General features: G+C 33.8%; 2 protein-coding genes across 5 annotated transcripts in view; both read left to right on the forward strand.

The window, feature by feature from the left end:
• LOC123526342 (uncharacterized) overlaps nucleotides 1-27313 on the forward strand; it is a 46848-nt gene that overhangs the window by 11556 nt on the left and 7979 nt on the right. For 3 of the 4 annotated variants that reach the window (XM_053522916.1, XM_053522915.1, XM_053522917.1), the window contains exons 5-6: nucleotides 26425-26523; nucleotides 27093-27191. In XM_053522916.1, coding sequence (XP_053378891.1) covers nucleotides 26425-26523; nucleotides 27093-27191 — 198 coding nt within the window. Of the gene's footprint in view, nucleotides 1-1507; nucleotides 4449-26424; nucleotides 26524-27092; nucleotides 27192-27313 lie in introns of those variants that run through there. The other variant, XM_053522918.1, reaches the window with a different exon arrangement.
• LOC128548359 (uncharacterized) lies at nucleotides 18404-21426 on the forward strand. Its single transcript, XM_053522919.1, has 4 exons — nucleotides 18404-18636; nucleotides 19928-20550; nucleotides 20840-20998; nucleotides 21186-21426. The coding sequence occupies exons 2-4, from the start codon at nucleotides 19987-19989 to the stop codon at nucleotides 21414-21416; spliced, it is 954 nt and encodes a 317-aa protein (XP_053378894.1). The 5' UTR covers nucleotides 18404-18636; nucleotides 19928-19986; the 3' UTR covers nucleotides 21417-21426.

Here is a 27313-nt window from a genome sequence, read left to right on the forward strand (position 1 = left end):
TTTAAACCCCGGGCCACCGGATAAACATATTTAAGCGTTAACCTTGCATTAATGTGACTCCGAAGATATTCTGTGGGGAATGTATTTATTTTCTAGTTGTAGATGTCATGTATATTTCAATTTCTGCAAGGTCATATAATTTATTTTTAAATAGACTATTTGAATATTTTCAACATTTTTGTAACTATATCAGTATTAATGTATCAATTTTATAAACTTTCAAAGTGAAGATCATACTGGGCGTAGTTTACTCACAATAAATCACTAATTTACACGTAAACCTTTACATCAATCAACAATGAAAATCATCTTTATCTTTAACAATAATGTGCTGTAACAGGAGGACTAAGTAGACAAATTGGGTATGAAACGTTTCATAGAAATTTTCTGTTGTGGAACCCAGAAAGAAAGCATCAATAAATGAGTTCTTTCTCTGCATTTTACAGTTATACACATATTGGTAATACCAGTGTAAAGCATACTCCCGACCGCTTAGCTCAATGGGGAAAGCACAGATCTACAGATCGCGGGGTCGTGAGTTCGATCCCCGGGCGCGGCGTATGCTATCCGTCTCGATAAAAGACATTGTGTTTGAAACAATTCATGTTCGATCTGTGATTCATTCATGTGGGGAAGTTAGCAGTCACTTGTAGAGAACAGGATAGTACTGGTAGAGAATCCAGGACACTGGTTAGGTTAACTGCCCGCCGTTACATAACTGAAATACTGTTAAAAAACGGCGTTAAACCCAAAACAAAACAAAAATTAGTCTGACAATGGCGTTTTGGTATAAATTGTAAAATGCGGAACAAAGCAGTCATGTCGCAAACAGGGATATTGGATTTTAACATTCTGTTTGTCTCTATAACTTACATCTGTCAGGTATGGGTTCCCCATTGTTTGGCATTAAATGATTTAATATGTAGCTTGTAACAAATCAAAGAGCATAGCATTTTATAATGAAAAATCTAAACTGCCTATTGCGGGATTCGAACAAGGGTTGCTCGGGTGAAAGTCCAATGCTGTAACCACTGAGCCAAAGGGTCGACTACCGGGTGCAGATGTCAGAGATAGACTTAAAATGTACAGGCTATGCTTAAGCGACCGTAACCCTTGATTTTCATCGAAATACCTTTATTATTATTCACTGCTTTTTATGGTGTTTGAACAAATTAAAATTGTTTTCATAATTTAATAATAAATACGCATGAGTTACCATGTATTTGCTATTTAATGAAGATATTAATATATATATAGAAGTAGTGGACGTGTAACGCATTATTAAAGCCCTCTTGGCGTCATTACTATCCACTGTAAGAACAATCAACTATATAATCAGTTAGTTTCTAAACCTTTATACTTTATCCCATACAGCCTCCATACTTGATGGTGTTGCATTTCCTATCTGTAAACTTTGCGAACCTGTTAGAAAATACGAGATTTCATTTTCATTCAACCAAGGGTTAATTCAAAGCTTTTATGAAGTAATTAAATATACAATTTACAGGTTTGAGGGAAGATCTCGTGAGTTACTACAGACAGGATTACAGTACAATTCCTATCGCCCCACTAGTAGAAGAACATGACGTAGAACTACTTGACTTTTATGTTCAACCTCCGCTCAATGTCATTGATATAGTAAAAACGTTCGGACAATTTCCTGCAACTCCAGCAAGAACATCAGTAAACTCGTACCGCGACCTGTTTCACAGCAGCGATGACAAGCTGTACAAAAATATCTATATCACAGCTAAAGCAGGAGTTGGGAAAACTTCCTTTGTGAAGAAAATCTGTATGACTTGGTGCCAAGCTCACAGTCCACTGGAAAAGTTGACACAGAAATTTAAGCCAGATGATGTAGATGTAATGAAACAGTTTGAGTATTTATTTGTGATTTCCTTACGGGATACTAGCACTTCAATATGTGACATTGATGGTATGATCAACAGTCAGATCATCGACAGCTTGGCCGGGTCTCATCGCTATTCTGAATATTTCGTAAAGGAAACATTGCTGCACAGTACGTGTTTGATTGTGTTAGACGGTCTGGATGAGTGGTCACATCCTGCAAGTTGTAGAAGGGGTTGTTCGAATGTTCACGAAATACACATACCTCACAGATCTGTCAGGGAACGATGTTCAGTACTAACGACCACCCGCCCTTGGAAACTGGACGTGGCGAAACTGCGTACGAATCAGATAGACAGACATGTAGAAATTTATGAATTAGATGCATCCACGTCAAACCAACTAATATTTAATGCCCTGTCGGTATTGAACAAAAGAAACTTGCAGAAACAGCCAAAAACTTGTAAGGAGTTCAACGCTGCTGCATTAGGCTCTTTGCAAATCGAAACTATACGTTATATTCCTTTCGTTTTGTTGCAGATGGTTTGCCTGTGGTTTGACGGAAAGCCAATAGGAAAATCCAAATGCGAAATATATAGCAACGTAATAGACTTTACACTTACAAGAAGTTTGAAGAAGTGTGGCGATTATGTTTCCTGCTTAGACGGTAATGACGCTGAAATACCTTTCTGCCTAACGTCGAAAGAATGCTGCAAAACATTTTACAGCGAATTATTGCGTTTGGGAGAGATTGCCTTTCAAACGCTTTTTACTTTGGAAGAAGAATCAAGCCTTGTTTTTGATAAAACTTTAATACGAAATTTTGTCTCAGAGCAAATGCTCGGATTTTATTTGAAAGTTGGTCTCCTCTCACAGAATAAAGCATATGGGCATGTGGCAGTTAGACAAAGTAGCTTTTCCTTCCAGCATAAAGCTGTACAAGAATATTTTGCTGCTCTCTATATTCAGGTAATTTTTGACAGCGAAGACAAAAAACAGAGAATTTATAACAAATGTAATACATTAGCAGCAATATTGCAAATGTCTAACGTTTTTACTTTTCTTGGTGGACTTAAGCCTGAAGCTTGTGCAGAGATTTTACAGTCTCTGCAGAACACTATTTCAACTGACCGGACCGCTCGTATTTATAGAAATACAATACCTAAATACGCTGTTTTTGAAGGTGTTGATTGTAGTTATACTATGAAAACACTTCAATCAATGTATACAGATATTGTAAATGAGATATATAATAATGGTCTGAAATATGTTCCTCCATTTCTAGAAGATATTTTGCTAGACAGTGCTATAGATGAGAAAACATATCCATTACTTGAGTTATTAATAGAGAGTAACAGATCCAATATTAAATCGCTGTGTATAACGGAATGTCAGACTACAGGAGAGTTCACTAAAATACTTAACTCACTCGGACTGCAAAAGCACAATGTAGGATCTCTGCATAAACTGGAAGTTAAAGCCATACCGGAACAACCGGAACTCATTTCTCTCCTCTCAGGGTCAGTGCGTACATTAACCAGTTTAAGTCTTTGTTTTTTAAGATTTGAGAGCCATTTATATAATGTAGTAAATACATGTATATCAAAAGAAACAATGAAAACAATAATAAGCATGGGTCGGTTAATATCGCTTGAGTTTGTCGGTGTTTGTTTATCACATTTGGATATTGAAAGGTTATTCGGTTTTATTACTAAGCAAACAACAATGACAGAAATCTCACTAAAAGGCATCAAGTGCTCAGACTCTAAAGCAGAATGTATGAGTTACTGTTTAGACCTATCTAAACATAAGAAACTCGAGATGCTTCATCTTGATGACATAATTGTATCAAACGTTCATGTTGATACATCATCACTGAAGACATGCTGGATAGGACAACTGCCGGTAGATGTGTACTCATCTTTGGTCAAGGGTCTACAACATGCAACATGTCTTCGTACAATGTTTATCATATTAACCGAAGGCTTACTGACAAATTTTATAGATACATTGCCAACATTAGAAAACCTGAGACATTTGTTTATTTATAAGTCTAATCTTGGAGATAAATCCCTCATCGTGCCGATTGAAATGACAAGAATAGATGAGGTATGTTTTTTTAACTTTACCATGACATGTACGGCACTGAGAATACTCATTGCTAGTATAGACATGTTACCACAGTCAGTCACTATATCACTGGCGGCGTGTACCGTGATACAGCAGGAGGAGTACGAACAGATAAAGGATGAGATAAAAGCATCACCACAATACAAAGTCACGTATGACGGGTTTCACAAAGACAAAATATATCGTTTTGCATTTCAAACTGTCGGTCCGAATCTACCTCAATAAACATAAATGGTGCTTCGAAAATGAAGAATATGATGTTACGCATCCTATTTACACACTTTGATTGAAATATGTGTTTAATATGACCGGGATAAAAAAAACTGTTTATCGAATGAGTTGTTCCAGATGTACAAAAGATATGGAATGGTATTAAGCAACAAACACATGCTTTACATTTTACAATAAAATAGTTCTGTTCGAGCATTATGTAATTAGTAAAATGTTTTTAAATAGATAGCAATATGTCATATTGTTGTTTTTCAATAATATCTGTGTTCAGTTATTTCAGCTATATCAGTTATTTTAAAGGTCAAATCATAAGCCTCTACAAGTAAGGGACAAGTTCTTTACATTGTATCCTACAGTCTTTAACTCTTTTATAGACCTCAGTCTAGCTGTTATATTTACACTACTTGCGTCTCATGGGACAAGTATTTTACAATGGAAAGATTCTAACCTACGGCTTATTGGTCGGAACACCTGCAATATATTTGCCTTCGAATGGTTTATCGTCAATTAACCACGGTTCAGAGTTCAGCTGCGCAGGAATTGAAAGCCCGAGTGGTTACATACTGTAGCATGTGAACAATAAACCGTGGTAAATTAGACGATAAATAACAAGAAGGCCTTAATTGTTTTCATTCTGACATGCCCATTGACATATTTAAAAAAAATATATTATGCTGGACTTCATTTACCCGAGGAGTAATGTATTGGATGTCATAATTGATGTCATATAGAGTTAAGATTATGAAAAACAATTGAAAATACTGCTAGTTGCTGATATGTAACATTTAAGACTGAATATAATATTTAAGTCCTGATTTAATCATTTTGAAGCATATTACTTAAGATTTTCTGAAACTTCTTATTTAATTACCATGTAGCTGCTCTTGCAGATATCCCTACCTATCAAGTCATTCATAAATATTTAATTCCCAATCATACCTGGATTATTGCGCAATGTAAAAAAGTTGTCAAATACATGATTATTGTGTGACATCAGAAAATGTTTTATTATTTATTTAAGTATAATAAAATAAATTCAGATCCACTATTTAAACCGGAATTTAGATATAATGTTATTTGTACTACATCACACATTATATGGGCTGGTGGTCTAGTGTTAACACGCTTGACTGTCAATCAAGAGGTCCGAGGTTCGAAACCGGTCCAGACACTGGAAATTTCTTAGAAGCTCTTGAGTGTCAACCACCTATACATAGCCAATTTCGCCACATAATTATGATTCTCATATGAAACGATTACCATATGAAATTCATATGAATTTCTTATGATAATCATATCGTAGTACGACCATATGCTTTTCATATGTACTATTTCATATAAAGGTTTTCATATGCTACTCATATGAAACAATTAACATATGAAAATCATATGAAATATTGTCCATATGAGACCCATATGTTTTTGATATGAAAACCATATACATATCTTATTGCATTATGAAAACAAAATGGCGGAGACAATGATGGTCTGTACAACATACTCCTCCGGGAACTGTTCAGAATCAGAGCTACATGTGATTTTTCGCGTTTCGGTCTTTTTTAGATGGAATGGCCTACCACCAAATGGATGGAAATGACTGATAGGCCTAAATCAATGTACAAAAATATATGCAGCGCGGGTCATAAATCATGAGGGTGGAGTTGGGGGATCTCCATAATAAAGATTTTGTAATTTTAACTTCAATCTAATGAGTTTAAGATGCAATTTTTAGCCCCTATAAATGTTAAAACTTTATTTTTCGGACAAGCAGTAAAATGTATAAACAGACAAAGCGGTTGATGCGTGGGCTTTGGCAAATTAGGGGATCTCCCCTAAGAACATTTTTAAGGCGAAAATCGTGCACTTTGATGAGTTCTCGGTATAATTCTATGTTCTGTTTTCCTTGAAACTTGATACTGTAACAAAAACAAAAATCGGACGATTTTGCGACCTCTCCTCACCCCCCCCCCCACCCCCACCCCCTCAACACCACTGAAGTTGCGGCTACGCTGTATACTGCTAAAAAGATCTTCTTTGGCATCTAATCGCTACAGAATAGTTCACATTTTGAGAATATTACCGGACTTTGATCTATGACCTTGACCCCTAACTGACCGGGTTCGAACCCGACTTGACCTGTTTTCTCTAGGGACAATGTTTGTTTTGCAACATTGTATCATTTATTAAAATCAGACATCAGGTTATAAAGATATGACTCCTCTGACAAGGCTGACCTCTCTGTTCTCTATTTAATATAATTATAAAGAATGCATATTTTCACGAAAAATGATACATTTTAAGACGGCCCCACGACGAAACTGTCGACGGTAAAAATATACAAATTATTTATCTCTTTACACAATGTATTAGATTTAATCATTAAAGTTATTTCATAAACATATCTTGTTATTGGAACATTCTACAATTATTTGAAGTTAATGAACAACACGGACGTTTTCCGTACAGAAAATTACGGAAATACAGCTTTTATCCTAAATTACGTACAGACGGACGAACATATATTGTTTGTTCTTGTCACAAACTTTCAGATTTTGTCATTTCTATCAAAACAAGTATTTACTTGCAGTTATTTACCCAAAATAAATATTTTATACGCAGTTTTTCCTTACTTTACGGCTAATATTTTAAGTCAAAAAGGTTAAAGTTCATGCAGGAAATGTTCCCTGCGTGTCCGTCGAGGAAGAAAATTGTTTTTCATATTCGTTTAAACAATATTTCCAACTACTTATTAAAAGAAATTTCAGTTTTATAACGTATTCCTAACGTTTTTTATAATAAAATGAAATTGATGAATTTTTCGAAAAAATGCGATGAGAATTAGCGTTAATTAAATGGTCCCTATCGCCAGTCTACAGATCGTACAGACAGACAAAACTTACTGAAACTATTTATTTCAGTAGAAATAATTGATATACACCAAAGCATGTTACTTCAGAGCCTTAGTTGATGTACTTTTTTTTTTTTAGAAAAATAAGGTGTATTGTCGTGCATTCTTTGCTTTTTGACATGGCACCCATGTTCGAGCCTGTAGGCCTACGACTCTTATGGTCGGGTTTGAGCCTTTATGAAATAGTTCTTAAATAGTTCTACAAATACATGTAATATTTATTAATACATCTTTAGTACTTTTGTCGTAATATCTGATTGAAAATGACCAATTTTTGAAAGCAAAATATTAACAACATTTGATCTAAATAACCTCGACATGCGATAATTCTGCGATATTTGAGCGATAGACTGTCGTGTGTCGTTGCTCGTTGTCGTGTGTCGCGTTGAATGTCGTGTATCGTGGTTTAGCATTTTATGTCGACAGTCGACAATTCCACGACATGATATAATATCGAGTTTCGTTGTACATTGCCGTGTCCAAATTAATGAAACAGTTCAATATTTTTCATAGCGTCAGCACTATCTAGATCTAGATTTGTAAAGAGAATTGAGACAAGCAAAATACACTGAAACCGCTATAAACTGGAATCCTTGAAAACCGGAAACTCATCCAACTTTGAGAAATTTTGGTGTCGCAATTGAAAAACATCTATGTTAACTCATAAAGTTGTACAGGTATTAGGCCCCTAACCCGCGTGAAAAGTGAACGACCTTAAAGGCAGTCCGACTGTTAATTTGCAGTTACCGTTACCATGATTGCATGCTTAATTCAATCTTTAAGTAGGCATAGGACATAAATCTGGTAAATTAAAGATAAGTAACTGAATAGGATTAGATATTAAACATAGGCCTATCAGATTTCTATGTAATTATATTAAATATTTTGTTTATTTTGTTAACTTATGTAGCAATTATTCTCATTAGAAAACCACTTTAAACAAACAAACAAACAAACAAAAAACAACATCTCCGCATTGAACTTAAAGAAATTAACTTTTATCTGATAGCTGTTCTTTAAGAAAGGTTCCACTATACTGCCACATTGTGAAAAAACAACACGAACGGATATGAGTAAGTTTGAAAATACAGCACTAACTGCAATAAGAATACAAATGTCAAAATATTTATCATATGACGACCGACTACAACGTAAGTTACAAAGAAAAAAAATAAAACACGTTTGATAACATAGGCTAATTAAAAAGTTCAGTTTGTTATCAAGCAATAACAGCGGTTTGGTGTATATATATAGTGTCTTTAATAAAAGTTGTGACACATAAAAACCTATTTTTTACCATGTATAGATCATTAAAAATATACTATTTCCGAACACCGTATCCGGTACAGGTACGGCACTGGAACTGAACATCGGATGGAAACCGAGTTGTTCCGAATTGAGCGTTTGTTTACAAATGGATGACATACACGCGAAATTACATCCACAACAATTCAAGCAGCGCACTGACAAATTACTGACAAGAAAGACAAATGGCAGGTCAGCTTAAAGGCTACGCACTGACTGAATCAAGGGCAATCATGATAGATCTATGCGATACCATACTGATTCCGTAAAGGCGAGCAGGAAGCACCGCAGATGAAGTTGTCATCTATGTTTAGAAGAATGTTACATTATGTAAAATCTACAATGAAATGTCAAGATGAAGTAATCTGCTGGTGGAAATTGAGTAACTGTTCTGGTCGCCCAAACCCATTCGACACCATTGTGACAGGAAAGGCCGTACCGGCGACAGTAACCATCAGAACAAATCACACCCTTTACAATATTTACAAATTTATTTACAAAGATTGATTATTGACAATGAATAGATATGAAAAGAAAAAAAAAAACTGATTATAAGAAAGAGAAAAAAAAAAAAGAAAGTTCAGTATCTCTACATACAAAAGTTCTTATAGTTCCTTTCTAATCTGACGTGACACAGTTCTTTAATTCAATTGTGAACTTTAAGTAGCACAAACAAAACGTAGCTCAAAATTCAGTCCCTTTAAACCGTGAATACGTTGATTCCGTGTTGGCTCCCTATGGTGGTAGGTGATTGCATCCCTGAGCTGACTTCAGAGGATAACAAAAATCATCGTCTTTGCGGTTTACGGCACAACCATGGGACGAAAGCTCTGCGCTGGGAATATCACATCCAGGCGAGTGAAGACAAGTGAACCTCGGGCATTGTACTTCCGGGTTATGACATCACCAGGAAAAATCGTCTGGCGGAAGAAGCTAAAATATATAACATATGGTAAGCACCATAGCAAAACAAATAAGTCAGGGCATAAAACTGCTCCTTTGGGTACACCATACCTCCGTAGGCTCCCATAAATAATACATGCTACTTATACAAAACATATGTGCTACTAAGTTCAGACGTCACATGATTAAAATACGTCACTTATTACTTCCATTATTACAAAAATTACTTACTTAAAAGACTAAAGTTTAAGTATGAGAAAAATATGAAAAGTATATGATGAAACATTATAGATACGGACATGATAAACTGCAGCCATTATTTACAACTACAAATTAACAAAATTCAATATAAATCAAACGTTATATGATAGTTGGCATCCATATAATATCTAATGCCGTACACTACAACGGACATTAATTAGATGTGCTATAGACTGGCACACAATTACAAATTACAATAATATATTACATACACAGTACTAGACTTGCCATATAGATTTATACATAACAATACAATGCAGTAATGGCGTTCCATAATTAACAAAATGTTTGACATAAGTTTTTGAAACAGTGCTTTATAAATATCATGTTACAAATTTCAGTATAAATCTAACATCTTATATAAATGAAACATTTTAGATTCCTCTTTCGAAATAATTTACAAAAGTCTGAAAAATTTAATAAATCATCCTGACATACCGAAACTAGCTAAAATCATATGCCGAAAAGTAAATGTTACAGAATTCTGTAGAATGAACAAAAATTTACCAAATAAAAATCGTAATGCAAAAATCATACAAAAATCTAACAAATAAATTTCTTACCTCGATCGAGCATAAATTTCTAGCAAGAAAATAATTCAGACATAGATTCGTCTATAATGTCAGAAGGTGGTGTGCGCAAGGCATATCTAGTCCAGTCTATTTAAAGGGTAATGTCCCGCCAAATACTAAATTTCATGGGATTCACGGGTAAGCCGTGGACTCCGACTATTGTCATTTTCACGGGATTCACGATATAGCCGGGGAATCTAACTACTTTGGCGCGAATTTAAATTGACAATTTGAGGCCCATTATAGTGGTTTTGGGGATAAAAACATAAATTACTGAAGTTTATAAAATATCAACTTTCTTATTACTGAACAGAATTTAATGAAATTTACATGGAAATTTAAGTTATGAAATACAGAAAAACATGAGAGGTATTTCATGCGTGAAATCTGACATTTACCTCAATAACTCAAAAATTTACAAAAAGATGATGCAATACCTGCATTTACAATACATATAAAATAAGGCCCGTATGTCAATTTGTGACAGACAAGAAGATTTTCAAAGTTTGTCCCTATATAAGTCTTTGTAAACCATTAATTTGACCCCGGGGAGGGCCATATTTAACCCTAGGGGGATAATTTGAAAAATCTCAGTAGAAGACCACTAGACGATGTTACATAAAAATATAAAAGCCCTAAGCCCTGTGGTTTTGGACAAGAAGATTTTTCCTATATAAATCTATGTAAACCAAATGACCCCCAGGGCGGGGCAATATTTGACGCTAGGGATATAATTTGAACTAATTTGTTAGAGGACCATTAGATGGTGCCACATATCAAATATCAAAGCCCTAGCTACTGTGATTTTGGACAAGAAGATTTTTAAATATTTTTCCTTTCGGTTGTCATGGCAACCAGAGTTCTGCATGAATTTCAATTCTTTGGGCAATTTTGATTGGAGGCACCCAAGAATCATTTCTGTGAAGTTTAGTGCAAATCTACCAAGTGGTTTTGAAGAAGATTTTTGAAATTTACAATATAGTCATATAGGGAAACAAGCCCCGCCCCCTGGCGGCCATGTGTTTTAACGAAACAAAATGGCTTAAGCAATTTTGGTAGAAAGTCATCTAGAGATCATTTCTACAAAATATTTTTTAAATCCGGCTAACAGTTTCCGATAAGAAGATTGTCAAAGTTTTTCCTTTCGGTTGACATGGCAACATGAGTTCTGCATGGAATTAAATTCTTTGTGCAATTTTTAAAAGAGGGCTGCCCAAGAATAATTCATGAGAAGTTAAGTGTAAGTCTGCCCAATGGTTCTAAAGAAGAAGATTCTTTTTTACAAATTGTTGACACACGACGCACGACGGACGACGGACATCAAGCGGTCACGAAAGCTCACCTTGTCACTACGTGATAGGTGAGCTAAAAGAATATTACATTTGTGTCTACACATTGAATTTATCAAACTCGAATTAAATTGATAAAATGCTCGGGAAAACCTGGAATTTAATTATTATAAACTCGTTTAATAAATTTAATATGAAAAGGAGCGCATGTAATATCCTAAAGAATACTATAGTACACGAATGTAAATATGTTACATACATATGCAATAAAATAAGTTTAATTTATAATTGTATCCAGTGCTTAGCAAACTAGATGTGCTTGTTAAAGAATCCACTGACACAGCTAACGACACTACAGACATCATCGTTGAACAATTATATATGATATTTTGCATTGAAATGAAATTTGCTTATAAAAGACAATGATAATGAAAACTTATAATCACAAAATAACATTATGACTCATGAAGCGAATAAAATGCCACTTCAAAATTGTCCAATGAAAAAAAAGCGCCTTCTGGATTTTAAACTAACGGCGCCTAAGTAATAGGCCAAAGCACGCCATTTTAAGTAGTTAAAGCAAGTAGTGGTTCCAGTCAAGAAAATTTTGCTGATTTCCCTATTCGACAGACGAGTCTATAAATTGAATGCTCAAACGTCAAAGTCAAACTATACATATATTTTCTGATGCTTAATTGCGAAAAAAGGAGGAAATGCACGTTTTCCGATCTGTGGTATCTATATGTATTGTATGAGGTCAATACTGATAAAAAATTCTCTTCTATTAACTGTACATGTCGTTCCTAAAACATTTTTGTTCAAAAGATTAGAGTGAATGTATTTTCCATCTCAATGCATATTGGGGTGATTTTATGGCACTTACAATTTCGACGTACTGCTTTCCTTTTCTTGGATATAGGGGCATACAGGTATAAATGCTTTCATATAAGAATGTGATATAATTATCTTTCAGATTTTATGATTTTTACATTCTTTTTAAAAAGTACTTTCAGTTTTATCGGTGTATCTTGCCCATCAATTTTGACTGACTAATTCTTCACTGTGCACATACAACCATCAGATCTAGGTTTGATCAAGAAACCGGTCATGCTGTAAAAGGAAATGTGGATTCATTGTCCCCAAAAGAAGCTCTCCACATCATTTATCTGCATCTATTACACAAACAATTCTAAAGTACGAGTTAGTTAGTTGGTTCATTGTTATCACATTGTTCCCAAGTTAACCGAAAATTTATTTAAAAACAAATAATATCATCTAAATCATTATGGATATCCTTTATTAAATCAGTAATAATTAATAGCATTTACACGATCATGTATGGTTTAATGCGAACAGGCGTATGAAAAGAACGAACGACTAATTATACATGAAGTATAGTTTATAGAGATTACATACAGATACATACTTAATTATGATTCATAAAACAGAAAGCTAATTTTCATAAATTTACATGTATATGCAACAGTCATATCTCAGAGCATTTCAGTAGGATCGATAAACTGATAACGACAGAAACATGGTTTTACCAAAATACCGCAAACTTGTTATTGCAAATTCGAACGAATCATTTCTTTTGCAATGTAATTTTTAGCTATTTAAAGCCTGACCTTTTTTTCAAAATGTCAGGTTGAAGAAACACGGATTTGCCAAAAACCGAAGTGTAGTCTGTTTGATGTTTTACAATAAAACTATTAGAAGATCCTTTGGAAGTATAGAAATCAACAAAGAAACAAACACAAGAACAAAAGTCAAACCGGAAAAGTACCTAAGTATTATTTAGAGACATATGCAGGTGTGTTCATACAGCGATGTATATGAGCCTTCAATGATCCACTAAAGAGTATTTTCATGAAAAGCGGCTTATGGATCACATTTAAAATGATGAATTAGACTTAAACACAATGGAGAGGCAAACTAGAATCTAGAGAGTGGGTCCGAGATTAAGGAGCCTGCATATCACGCAGACTCTCAAAAGCAAAATTAAAAATCAGGCATCATATTAAAATGATGATTAAACAGTACGCATATCTATGAAGACAGGAGCATTGGAACCACCAAAGCCGACATAATCGAGCTGTAAAACTAAACAGTACAACTAACACAACATCATTGTCGTTCTGAACGTTCTGAAAAGATCGAAATCTATCAGCTCTAAATGAACATACAGGAGTACTTCTTACGGTCGCCACACGGCACAAAAAAACAACGTTGCTATGGATAGAATAGAAACAATGGAAGCTCAATAGCTATACGACCGTGAAAATTCAATTATTGTAGGCTCATTTTGATTGAGTCTGTTCATGAGCGTTAGTGGAAATGCATGCTACCATCCATTCCATTCCCTCTAGACCCGGGTTGAGCAGAACAGTCTACACATATAGAAAAGTGAACATATGTTCTCAGTGACTTTACTTTGCAGAAGCCAGCGCAATAAAGCAAATAGGTTTTTAATGCAGTAATGATTCGGAAAGATTAGTATAGCTTAATTTCGTCGTCATTTCATTCTAACTTTCAACTGTCTTTGCCTTCTTTTATGTGACAAAGTGAAAAGCTTCTTCATCAGTTAAAGAGGCCTTTTAAATGGATTCAACGGTGTTATCGCTTTATATCTTTATGGGATTTCCTATATTCTGATCTCTTCGGCCTTTCTGTTACTAACACATTATAGCTTGCCGCAAACACTTGTCGCGATCATGCCGCGAATATCAAGACACTTTTGATAAAATAGATACAATGATCGCGGAAAGTTAGTTTAATATGACTTTTCACGTGTGAATTATACTTGCCACGAACATGTAGCTATAAACTTCCCATGAACAAGTTGCTGTGATCATCCCGCGAGCTAGTTGCTGCGAAAATGCCGCAAACAATCTGAGAACCAGGACCAGAACCACCATTCCTATGTTGCTTATAAGTTATATGTATGACTACAAATATGTCATAGTCAGTTTTACTTTTACATCAAACTTATGAAGCTTACAGGGTCATGTTTATTTTTCCTTTTACACAATTTGATTCAGGTCTGTAAAAAATTAAGCATTTGTTTCATCTTTAAAATACCTCATGTATATTTAGACATATGAGTATAGATATAAAATAAATTCTGACTTACCACAAATAAGAATATGTTCCTATCATCCTCTAAGTACATCACCATTCATATTTGAAAAATGTCTATAATGCATACAGATTTCCCTCTAAACATATCTAAAATTGTAATGAACTTATCAGATTCATATAGTAACCTTAAATATAATGTTAATCAGTCTAAGTAACATGTTCAGCATAAATGGATATGGTGGCATATTTCTGCATTCACAGCAGATAGTTTTAGCAAAATTCGTAGTGTTCGCTAAAAATTAAAAACTTTTCACGAAAAGAATCTCTTGTTCTAACTGGAAAAAAATTCCGATAGTGCAAACTACTGCATAAAATAACAGATATGGAATGAGCAGAAATAATAAAGACAGGTAAAAAAATACGTTGGTTTTGTATACATTTCACGAAAATGGACCAAACTTTCATGAAAAACGGTAAAATTGTCGTGAAAATAAAATGCTTTCGCGAAAATAAAATTTTATTTTTGTGAAAAAATTTAACCTTTCTTCATGAAAGTTTAGTCCAATTTCTCGAAATTTATCTGGTTTTCTTATGCACAAGTGGGCACTAACACAATTCATTCCACTTAACATTTGCAGTTCTTTTCGTGAAATGCTTTTGTGTCTTCGGGAAAAGCTTTTATGTTTTTGCGAAAACTTTTCTGATTTTCGTGAAAACTCGATACATTTTCGCGAAACTTATCTGGTTATCGTTTGCAGAAATATGCAACGCTAAATGGAAGATACACAAATGGTGCATAGCAGATTATGGTGGCATATTTCTGCATACGATAACCAGATAAGTTTCGCGAAAATGTATTGAGATTTCACGAAAACCAGATTTTGTTTTCGCGAAAACATAAAAGCTTTTCACAAAAAGAACTGCAAATATGAAATGGAAAAAGATTGCGTTAGTGCCCACTACTGCATAGGGAAACCAGATAAGTTTCGCGAAATTGGACTAAACTTTCATGAAAAAAAGGTAATGTTTTCGTGAAAATAAAATGTTTTCGCGAAAATAATATTTTATTTTCACAAAAACTTTACCGTTTTTCATGAAAATTTGGTCTATTTTCGCGAAACTTATCTGGTTTTCTTATGCAGAAGTGGGCACTAACACAAATTTATCCACTTTATATTTGAAGTTCCTTTCGAGAAAAGCCTTTACGTTTTCGCGGAAAGCTTATATGTTTCCGCGAATTTTTTTATGTTTTTCTTGAAAAATTCGATACATTTTCGCGGAACTTATCTGGTTATCGTATGCAGAAATATGCCACCATATCAGAAGGAAACTAAATGTATTTACATGATTTTGAACATTTAAAGGATACAATAATCAGTTGAACATAATTATAAATAACGGACAAAGCGCTTTTCTGGACACATTACAGAATACCGTATGATTCATCAAAGGAGGGTTATCACAATTTGATTAAAGGGGATTCCAATTAATCCTTGTAAGGCTATGCCTTAAAGTAGTTATATAATGATAAATTAAAATTCCTCTTTTGATCACTTGAGCGTAACCTATGAGATCAGTCAGAGTTGTTGACATGCATTATATCTTCACTAACAGAACACGCATTGTTTTTATTTTTCACCTTTAGCCTGCTGGTGGCAATTGATTTAGCCTTGCCAGCTAGTGCAGACCAAGATCAGCCTGTACACATCCGTGCAGGCTGATCATGGTTTGCACTGTTAGCTATTCAGTCAGTAAATTTTCAATGAGTACCCCTTTGAATAACAAGTGGTCCTGCTCAAAATGAATTAAGGACCATTCCGTTCTAGAAATTTGGCAGGGTAAAGGTTAAAATGGCGAAAATAATTACCAAAGAAGGACATTCTTGAATAATAGATATAATTTAACAATATAAAAGCATAACATAGCTGTCTACACGTAGTCTTCTTACAAATAATTCCTGCATTTGTTATGCAGTCTGTTTAGTGTCTTCATTCACTTTTCATAATAATGAATTATATTATAACCAGTGTGGAATTTCCTGGAGAGTCATGAAAACCTCTCCTAAGGAATTCAATTACCTGAGAAAGGCGGATAAATAAACTGCTTATACAGTTAGTTGGGATTTATGATTTCGTTTTAGAACAAAATTTATAGAAATAAATTAAAACACCAATTATTAAAGACTTTTTAAAATCTGCTCCCCTATGTAAATGATCTTATAAATATATTTGTCAATATCATTTGACAAAATTGGAGTAGATAACTGTGAGAATACGTGTCAGGTCAGGATTCGAACCTGAGACATTGCCATTACATTGTGTAGGGTGCTGTACCCTACTGAGCCACTTGACCATAATGCCCACATTATGAAATAATGGGAATGTGTCCTTTCTGAGCAAGCCATGAGATTTTTATCCATGTAACCATGAAGTCACTGGGCCTACCACTAAACCGTCCGAGGATAATCGTTGTTGCCCGAAAAAGATTGATAGGTACTATACGTGCAGCTGTTAGACCAACGTTGAACCAGCTATAAATGTCAGTCAGATATATATCTGCATTGTCCCAGTACTGATTTTCAGCAGAAGGCTGACGCATTGGCCCAACGTTGGCTCATGACAAGTATATTTTTCTACTGATATGTAATTACGTATTTTTAGCACACTATTTCATTATATGCCCCATCTCTCCATCCCCGAGAAAGACACCGTTGTGTAGGTATCACATGCATTCTTTCATGAGATACTTCTGCAACTGCTCGAAATCACAGTTTTGACTTTTATAAAATATACTCAGTATTTATCTGCAACCATAATGTTGAACAATACTAAACTGAACTTAATGAATAAATCACCTGCCCTGAAATCGGGAAGTCGATGGATCGAGTTCTGTCAGAGGCGGGTCTTGTTCCTGAAGAGAGTCCGGTTGGTGAGCCACCTGCAAGTTAAATAATGGTCACCAAGTGCCTACCTGTCTGGTGTCTGGCATTTTATAATAGGAATCGAGAAGTTATGCTGTTCGATGTTTGAAGGTGTTTCATAAGACAGGCTGGCTAGCCATTTTAGACGGGTGACATTATAATCAACAATCACTCTTATGTTTGAATGTATAAATAAACCTTCTTCAATATAACTTGTGGAAAAAATGAGAAGGAAGAACTACAAATTATATATCATGCAGCGTATTTTGATTAAAATTAACCTGTTGAATATTTCAGAACATGAACTCTTCTTAACCCGAGTTATGTAAGATATGTCAAACATAACGTTATGAATTTTAGACTCAAAGCTATATAGACGGGAAATTATAATATTCATAGATTTAGATTTAACTACTGAACGTTTGAGCTCTAAAAACTGTAAGTAGAAGTTTTGTTATATCTCAATATACTTGTGATATCCCGATGATGATTTCTTTTAGGCAGATCAATACCAAAATCAAATGTAAGACTCCGTTGCTTCAGTCAATGTATGTATTCCAAATATAAATAGTGCTAATCTTTTTCCCTTTTCTCGTGCTCTTTCTCAGTAGCATCGGGCTTACTTTTCGTCTACCGCGTTTCAGTATGTAAGAATTTAATGTATCGAAAAGAGAAATTGAAATAAACTAAAAGGGGTAATTTTAGATGGTTTTATTTTAACGAACTGTAGTTTTCTTACATAAAAGTTTATCTTTCTTTTCAAAGTAACGATATAGTTCTGCATGAGAATATAAGCCTCTGAAAATTTGATATATTAGAAAATGTTGAAAAACATTTATAAAGTAAGTGGATTTTACATGAAATAAAGAACAGCTGGATTTAGTTGTATTTAGCCGTTATTGATATCTATTAATAGTATGAAATGTATACTTGATAGTTTACAAAATGGCGGATGAACAAGAGATTAGTACAAAATTTTGTAAATGAAAAAAAACTTATACTCATCTTCAAATGTTTATATTTTTCGATACAGTTTACTCACAATGTTATAAATGTGAAGCAGACAGTAAATTAATATGACGATTTTCGATAACTTCTATAGAAGGAGCTGTACAAGGAAGCAGTAAACAGAACGTTATAGACTTCCTGATTTAACATTTCAACGAGGCTCGCGGCTTCACCAGAAATGTAAGTTTATAATGTTTATCTCTGGTCAAGTTGACTAAAGGTTGTGCTATATGAAATGTGTTATGACTTCTTTTACGTTTTAAAACATTCATTTTCTTATTAACATACTTTACAACTTGTATAACTTAACACACCACTGATTTTATTTTGTTGAGGGTATTTTGAGCACAGCCTGTTATTAGCTTTTATGGATTTTATTGAATTATTAATCAATGTTTACAGTTTCATACTAGATGTAGCTTTGAAAGGTAAACTAAAACACTAAATAAAATAACATGCTTCAGTTAAGTAGCATTAAAGTGTTTGTTACAGGTGAATGTTTTGTAATGAAATATTTTACGGATATTTTCAATTTATTAAACGTCATTAGTGAGTGGGTTTACATATTTGTAGAATGAATGGTTTTGTATTTGGACATAATAACATAATGTATTTAGTTTTGATTTATCCCACCATTGTTACAAATTCAGTTTCGTTTGTGACCAGGTGTCCTACGGATATGCATGAATCTATGATCTGGTTCCTTAGTAATCTAATAAATAAGTCCTAATAAAGGCATACATTATATAAAACAAGTTTTAAGATGGTTTTTTGGCGTGTCAAACGTTGCATAATTCAATACGTAATTTTTGTTCTGTATGTCGCTGTATGTTAAATGCATTATTCAATAGTTTTTTTTATTCTATAACCTCATATATTTGGCAGTACATTCATTGTATACGTCAGTATTTTTATGATATGTCGTTGTATTGATTCATCTCGCCAATAATATCACTGTTTTAAATTTAAATAACTTTTCTGTTCTAGTAATATACATGTATATTGAAGTAAAGATCACAATGTGTTTATAGATAGGTGTTTCGAGTAAGTTTATGATCTGTTTATATAAAACAAGATTGTACAGTCAATATCAAATATTGAACGGGTAATATTCATGTGATAGTTATAGCGATCGTTACCCATTATTTGACAAAGATAACACTGAAGAAATATATTTTCTCTTGAAAAAAAATTGCAACAATGCTTCGAATACTGAATCAAGTTTAACGAGGATATTTTAGCCGCATAGTAAATTACATTTATACCTGGATTTAAATGCAGTAAACGTCCGTTGCAACAAAAATTTAAGTAGCGTTAAACACGCTGTTTTACTTCCTTTTTGACACGGTTTCGCAGGGAGTCCTAAATAGTTTCAATGTCATTTTATTAAGATGAAACCACTCCATAACTAATCAGATATCTTATGTTTATCAATATGTTATACATTTCTTTCTCATTTCTTCTGTTATAGGACTTCTTATCAATGAAGTCAGTCACAACATATTGACGAGTCCGAAACATTCCTGAGACATGGCTGCTTTAGTGCAAACAACCGAAACCAAGGGTTTTCAAAACTGGTTGCGGGGTGCACTGGCAGTGCTCTTTGCCAAACAAGGTCTACAAAGCTTTGTTATTGATGAACTGACACAGTTTCAAAGGGACGTTTTGACATCAATATTTAAAAACAAGAATTTACCTATTGGTACAACCTGTACAAATTGTACAACTGAAAATGTTCTTTACTGTCCCACGCAAAATTTCTGCACAAAGGGACAGAAGTGCAACATGCACGATCCATCAGTAGCAGACAAGACACCACAGCCTTGTTCAAATAATATTTGTCATGATGTCAAAGATGCGATCCGCCATGAACATAGATACAAAGGACCGTCCTGGAAGAACACAAACGCCAAAGGATGGTGTACCGATGTCATTGAAATTGCCAAATGTTACATGCCTCCTGATGGGTACACTAATGTAACCACAATTACAGATACAGATTTTAATGGTATATTGGCAGTCATCCTGAACAACAAACGTTTCAAATGTAAAATGACTGCCCCTCTTAACAAACCGGATAATGTTTGTACAGAGGTGAGTTTGACGACTCATATAACCTGTTAGTATAGCAAATCCCTATAATTATACGCGTTCAGGTATAACACATTACATGTAAATTCCAATCGATACACTTTTATTGTTTCAAGAAGTCTGATTCGGTTTCAGATTTTAACTTCAAAACATAAATTCCTAATTGTGATAGCCTTTTGTACTTTTTCCCAGCATACATTAATTTTGCGACCACTAACTTAAGTTTATAACGTTTGTCTTTTACAGCCGCTTAAAGCACTTGATATAGTCAATGTTTTCTATTTACTTCCAGGCACGTGAAGTTAGTCGTGTCATACGACATTCGGCCGATTTAAATATTTCGGACACAGATTTAACGAAATACACCGACATTCTAATACGCCTACTGTCAGACCCGGCATACCTAGCTGCTGACCAAAATGCGAAGACAGCAGTCGATAAATTGAATCAGGTACTGATACAAAAGTCTGTTCTTAGTTTAGAATATAATGTAGTATTGTTCAGCTGAGGTTCAGATGACATTTATTTTTTAACTGTCAGACTAATACTCTGTTTAATTTTGTGAGGCAAATTAGACTGAATAGAATATTGAAAAAAGTTGATTCATTTTATTTGCAACAATATAAATATATTTTCAGCTGAAAACAAACACACTTACAGTTATCACGGCAGATATTATAACAGTTCTAGATAAAACGTTAAAAGATATAACAGAGAAACAACGAGATAATGTTGTGCAAGAAGTCAGTGAAGAGAGGAGAAAAGCAAAGGAAGACATTGAAGAAAGAAGACAAAGGCAAAGGAAGACATTGAAGAAAAGAAGATACTCGCAATTAAACAGTTCCTGGGCAATGTTAAAGCTTCGCTGAGCAATATGCAAACAGTAACAACCTCAAGTTTAGATAAAATCATAGAATCAAAACAATCCGCTGTAGATGAAATACAAGCTTTAGCTGAGAACGAAAGAAAGGAATTAACAGCACAAAGCAGAAGAGAAGAACAACATATTAAAGAAGCTGCTGAAAAACAAAGAGGTAAATTGACAATAGCTAACAGGTTAAAATTGTTTTGTGGTAACTTTTATTTTAATAGGGAAGGTCGCATCTATATATGCTAGACATTTATATTTTGTTTTCCCAGCTATTTAATTTCATTCATATGTTCTTATAGGGTTTTTGAAATATTGCTCTAGCTGTGGCTCGATATCTAATAATTTTGCTCTGAATGAATTTTGGCCTGGTTTGGAACGTAGATGAATCAAACACAACATTGCCTGATTACATAGCCAAAACTGATACTACATTCGATAACATTATGATATTAGAACAGAATATAATTGATGTACTGTTACACTTAAAATTATGGCATCTGGTCTATCATACTAATCATATAGAGATTGTACATTAAAATTTAAATTGCATCTGATATTAATTTTAGTTGAAAACTTAATACCGGAGTACCTCAATTATATAACGGTTTAACCTTCATACTTCATTTTTCGTACTGAAAGGCAATATTTAATTCGAAACATTTGGTCTTACTTGGAAAAGTGAAGCCAGTGACTCTTCTAGGACTAAGTATGCATAGATTCGGATGTGTTTCCCAAAAATATAGTTTACTTCTAGATCTATGAATAATCATTCAAAAAAAAGCAGTATCGTTTATTTTCAGATAAACTTATTCAAAGGCATTTTTAAATATTTATTACCGCCGATAATTTACAGGTATGGCATGATCATGGGAAAGAAAACATTATTCGAGAGAAAAAATATAGCCTAAAAAGACTATATGAATCCCTCAGCAGTTTACAAAATTCGTTTGCCAAAAATAGTCAAGGCCTCAAAATGTATGAGTTAAAAAGAGAGCGATATGAAAATGTATATTCTATATGATAGTCACACCAAAAAAATGTGCCGAAAGAAGTTATTTCACTTTTTATGACACGCACCTTGTGTTTACAAATGTACCTAATTGCATATTGACTGAGGCCTGCGGAATCGCACTTGCCTTCCGGAATATGCCGTTACAGAAACTTCTGAGTCGTTTTTTAGCATAAATAAAATGGTTGTGTTAGTTAAAAAGAAATGACAATCACCTTTCTTTAGCTAATCCACCAAAACAAAGAGCTATAAAAATAAATATTTAGTTCTTTGACCAAAACAACGAAGCCAATGTCGCTGTAAAGGCTGATCACTACCAAATAGAATGTAAGCCTCCGCAGGTCTAGTCACAAGTAGTCCAAATATAAATAGTACTAATCTTTTTTCCATTCCTAGTGCATTTTCTCGGCAGCAACGTGCTTACTTTTACCCTACCGCGTTTCAGTATGTATCACTTTGCATTCTAATGAAATCCGCATGTTCCTATCGCATGCTAGATAAAAATGGCGGCGTAAGAATTTAATGTCACGAAAAGAGAAATTGAAAGAAGCGAAAAGTAGTAAATTCAGCGGGTTGTATTTAACGAACTGTAGTTTTCTTATATAAAAGTTAACAGCCCCTTTTCTTTTTGTTTTTCTAAAGTAGCGATCTAGTTCTTTATGGGAATATAAGTGTCTGAAAATCTGATATGCTAGAAAATGTCGAAACACCGTTATGAAGTGAGTGGATTTTATATGAAATAAAGAACAGCTGGATTTAGTGGTGTTCAGCCTATAAGGGGCAATACATGTTATTTTCTTAAATCCCTCGAAAATGAATGGAAATGCCATTAATCTATTCTTTATGATGTAAAACGGTAACAAATGGCTGAAAACGCTTAAATTTCTTGTGTTTTTGGAATTTAGATCGAATTTTCGACCAGGTGGCACTATTTTGGTTCGTTTTAGGATCTAGTAAATGTCTTTTCTCACATTTTAGCACTTCAGTTGTCTAAATAATATTGAAATTAGCATGTTTCTGAATGAAAATGACAAACATCGTAACGATTAAATGGATGTTAAATGTAAATTCCACGAATAAGGTAAAATTAATGGAAATATTGCTTGCACAGGGCTAAATTTTGCATATTTTTGGGGATGGGGGTGACCTGTAATGAATTGTCATTTCTCTATATTTTCTCAATATTTTGCACCAAAACAAAGCAGAATCATTGTGAAATAGGTGTACCTTGAGAATGAATGCAAATTCATGGAAAAATCAAACAAAAATTTTCTCTTATAGGCTGATCACTACCAAATAGAATGTAAGCCTCCGCAGGTCTAGTCACAAGTAGTCCAAATATAAATAGTACTAATCTTTTTTTCCTTTCCTAGTGCATTTTCTCGGCAGCAACGTGCTTACTTTTACCCTACCGCGTTTCAGTATGTATCACTTTGCATTCTAATGAAATCCGCATGTTCCTATCGCATGCTAGATAAAAATGGCGGCGTAAGAATTTAATGTCACGAAAAGAGAAATTGAAAGAAGCGAAAATTAGTAAATTCAGCGGGTTGTATTTAACGAACTGTAGTTTTCTTATATAAAAGTTAACAGCCCCTTTTCTTTTTGTTTTTCTAAAGTAGCGATCTAGTTCTTTATGGGAATATAAGTGTCTGAAAATCTGATATGCTAGAAAATGTCGAAACACCGTTATGAAGTGAGTGGATTTTATATGAATAAAGAACAGCTGGATTTAGTGGTGTTCAGCCTAAAACGTTCCCGTATTTACAGCACGGTGCCATGTTTAAATATTGCTAGTGTGAGATAAGCTATATGCACTTCACTTTTGGTTATAACACACTAAATAGCTGTTGTTCTTTACTCTATATAAATTTGACCTAATTCCAATGACCGCAGCACACATCAGGACCCACTTTAAATTTCTGTAACCTACATTTTCTTGAAGAATATTGTCAGTACTAACTAAAAATCAAAAGAAAAGTGGGGGTCATGTTTGATGCAAGAAAAATAATTTCAGTCAAACACACAAACTGCAAAATCAGCTAAAAATTAGACCCCAAATTATACTGGTGGTATTATACCGTTTCCATGAAAAATTGTGTAATGTTGTTATTTCATTATGAAAATGCTACCTACATGTCAAGCATAGATCTGTCATATGATTTTAGGGAAAAAAATTGCAAAGAAAATAAGGAAAATAGCTCTACAGAGCAAAAAAACTGAGGACTATTTGTATCCGCCATTATGCGACTACCATTTCTTTTCGCGCCATTTTTCTTTTTAGTGTCTGTATGCCTTTTGCACTTGATTTGTTGTTGTTGTCGTTGAATACGTAGCCTTAGGTACCATCTCTATAGATATTTTTGATATTGTTTCGGTAAAATGGACTGTACGCACTCGTAAATACACAAACGCACATTCACACAATTGTATAATGACGTATGTATACGGAGGTATGTCTTGATTCAATACAATGTATTATTGTATTACGAGTAACATGTAAAATGTAATGTCTCTTTAAATCCTCGTTTCTCACTTGGAGTAGTTTAAACTTATTTAAGAGAATAGTGTCATCAACTAAGGTTTCTGCATTCAATTTTTTTATCAGTAATACATATGACGACCTAGTCCTTAAAATGCACAATGTTTTACATGCAACGGTAATGAAGCTTCGTGTTTGCACAGCGTATTTCATATGATGGTTTCCGTCGAATATGGGCACATGTATTTTGTCTGCTGCAATGTGAATTCTAGATTTTTGGCTATAGTTCGCAGTTGCAGTAGAAAGTCTGTCGTAATAATATGTGCATTTTGTATTTTCATGCCCATCTTTCCCTGCGTAATGTGGTTACTAATGTTATTACTTAAAATTAATGATTTGCAACAAACATTTCACGCGAATTTTTTGCGTTGGCTCATTTTTTTTATACGTAATGAATGCCTGATATAGAAAAAGCAATGCATTATAAGGACAACAATTATCAAATAAATACAATAAGTATATAATAGTTCTGTTATGTGCTGTCTAAAAAATGTTCTAAACACTTGAAATGTATTTTCAAATCGTTGATTTTAAAGTATTAAATGCATAAGTGCGGTATGTGTGTATAGACAAGGTATAAGATGGGAATCTGAAAATATGTTTTATTTTCGCTCTTTCTGGAATAATAATTAAGCCTTAATATGGCAGTTTTATGCTACGAATAATCATAACCGCCTCCGAAGAATCATAACATCACCAACCGAATCATAACACCGAATATCAAACATTTTGTGAGAATAAATTGAAACATTTGTGAATCATTAATCGATTGACACGGACTACCTGCCAAGAAAACATATATATTCGAAAACACTCTAGCAGAAATGTCATCAGGTGGACATCTTAAGTAAACAGGAAGCAAATAGTCAGTCGCTGCACGAAAAAGTGTGTGCCTCTAATCGTTGATCAGTCGGACATCGAATAGCATTCGCTGATTTCATTTGCAGTAATATGAGAAAAATACGCAAGGTTTGCTTACCTGTGTTTATGTTCATACTAGATCCATCATAACCGGAAATCACAGCATTTCCATACAAAACCGACTGGTTGTGATTCATGGGATTACCGGGCGTGTCAATGTATATAAAATAATCACCTCTGCTAATAAGACATTCATTTCAGAATGTCTGTTTATTATTTCATTAATATAGATATTACGACAGTCCTTTTTAAAAGTCAATCCTAAAATATTTTGATGATGCGATGAATATATATGGTAAATGGAACTACAGGCTGAAATTCAGCCAAACTTTGATTCCGTATGTATAAGCATGTTACAACCTAATATATTTTTTATCATTTTCAAATGATGTTTTATGAATTATGAATTATCTATTTTACTTGCACATCTTGCGTGACGACAATCTTGATTCATGTATTTTGCCCAAAAATAAAAATACATGACAGTACAAATCAAATTTTATTATTCAGTACATCGCATTGTTTCCTTTACAGATGAATTCAGAAATGTCGCAGAAAAAGAAGCTCAAGACATTATAACATTAAGTAAAAGGGAAAAACAGATCATCACAGACGAAGCTGGAAAAGAAATTGGTAAGTTATGGAGTGCGAATCACTTCTACCAAGGTTACTGTACTCATTACTGTTATTTACGAGAACGATTTTTCACCTTTCGACCTGAATTGAAGCAATGCATAATGTTATAAATCCATATATTTTATTTCTGCTTTGTCTTGCAATTTACGTACGGAGAAAATAGTTCTAAATTGAATTGACAGAAACGCATTTTAAAAGCAAGCCAGTCAACAGAAGTGTACATCGATCTGAAAATCTCTATTTATTACATGCTTATTAGTTGTGTACTTGGCTATATTTTATATACTTACTGAGTTTGATCAAAAATGACCAAATATAAAGACAAGCTATAAAAAGTTGTAAAAAGATATTTGATTTCACAGTACAACGTCATACTGTTGCGCTGGTAAAATGAGTCGATCTGGACTTAGAACCCCATTTATACTGCTAGTTTTGATATAAGATTAAACTTAAATGTATGCTCATGAAATCCAGGCATTACATTTTTATTAAGCATATTGCATATATCATTCACTCGATAACAGATATTTAGTTGTAAGAAATGTCTTTTTTTAAATTTTTTTTAGATAAGATCATGTCTGTTGCGGAAAAGGAAAAACAAGAACTTACAGCAATAAGTGAACGACAGAAACAATCGATAAAAGATGAAGCAGGAAAAGAAACAGGTATTGTACAAAATTAACTCTTTGAAAGCATAGAATTTAAAGCCATTTTCGTACTTCTTGTCATTCATTTTAACACTGATTAAAAGCGTTACATCTCATAAAATCCTAAATTAATCTTAAAA

Source organism: Mercenaria mercenaria, chromosome 14, assembly GCF_021730395.1.
Source record: "Mercenaria mercenaria strain notata chromosome 14, MADL_Memer_1, whole genome shotgun sequence".
Taxonomy (NCBI): domain Eukaryota; kingdom Metazoa; phylum Mollusca; class Bivalvia; order Venerida; family Veneridae; genus Mercenaria; species Mercenaria mercenaria.

Excerpts from the sequence above, each read along its gene's own strand:
- LOC128548359 (XM_053522919.1), top strand. The coding sequence starts at position 19,987 with ATGGCTGCTTTAGTGCAAACAACCGAAACCAAGGGTTTTCAAAACTGG. Across the intron at positions 20,551-20,839 it reads CGGATAATGTTTGTACAGAG|GCACGTGAAGTTAGTCGTGT; the intron begins GTGAGTTTGACG and ends ATTTACTTCCAG. Across the intron at positions 20,999-21,185 it reads CAGTCGATAAATTGAATCAG|CTGAAAACAAACACACTTAC; the intron begins GTACTGATACAA and ends ATATATTTTCAG.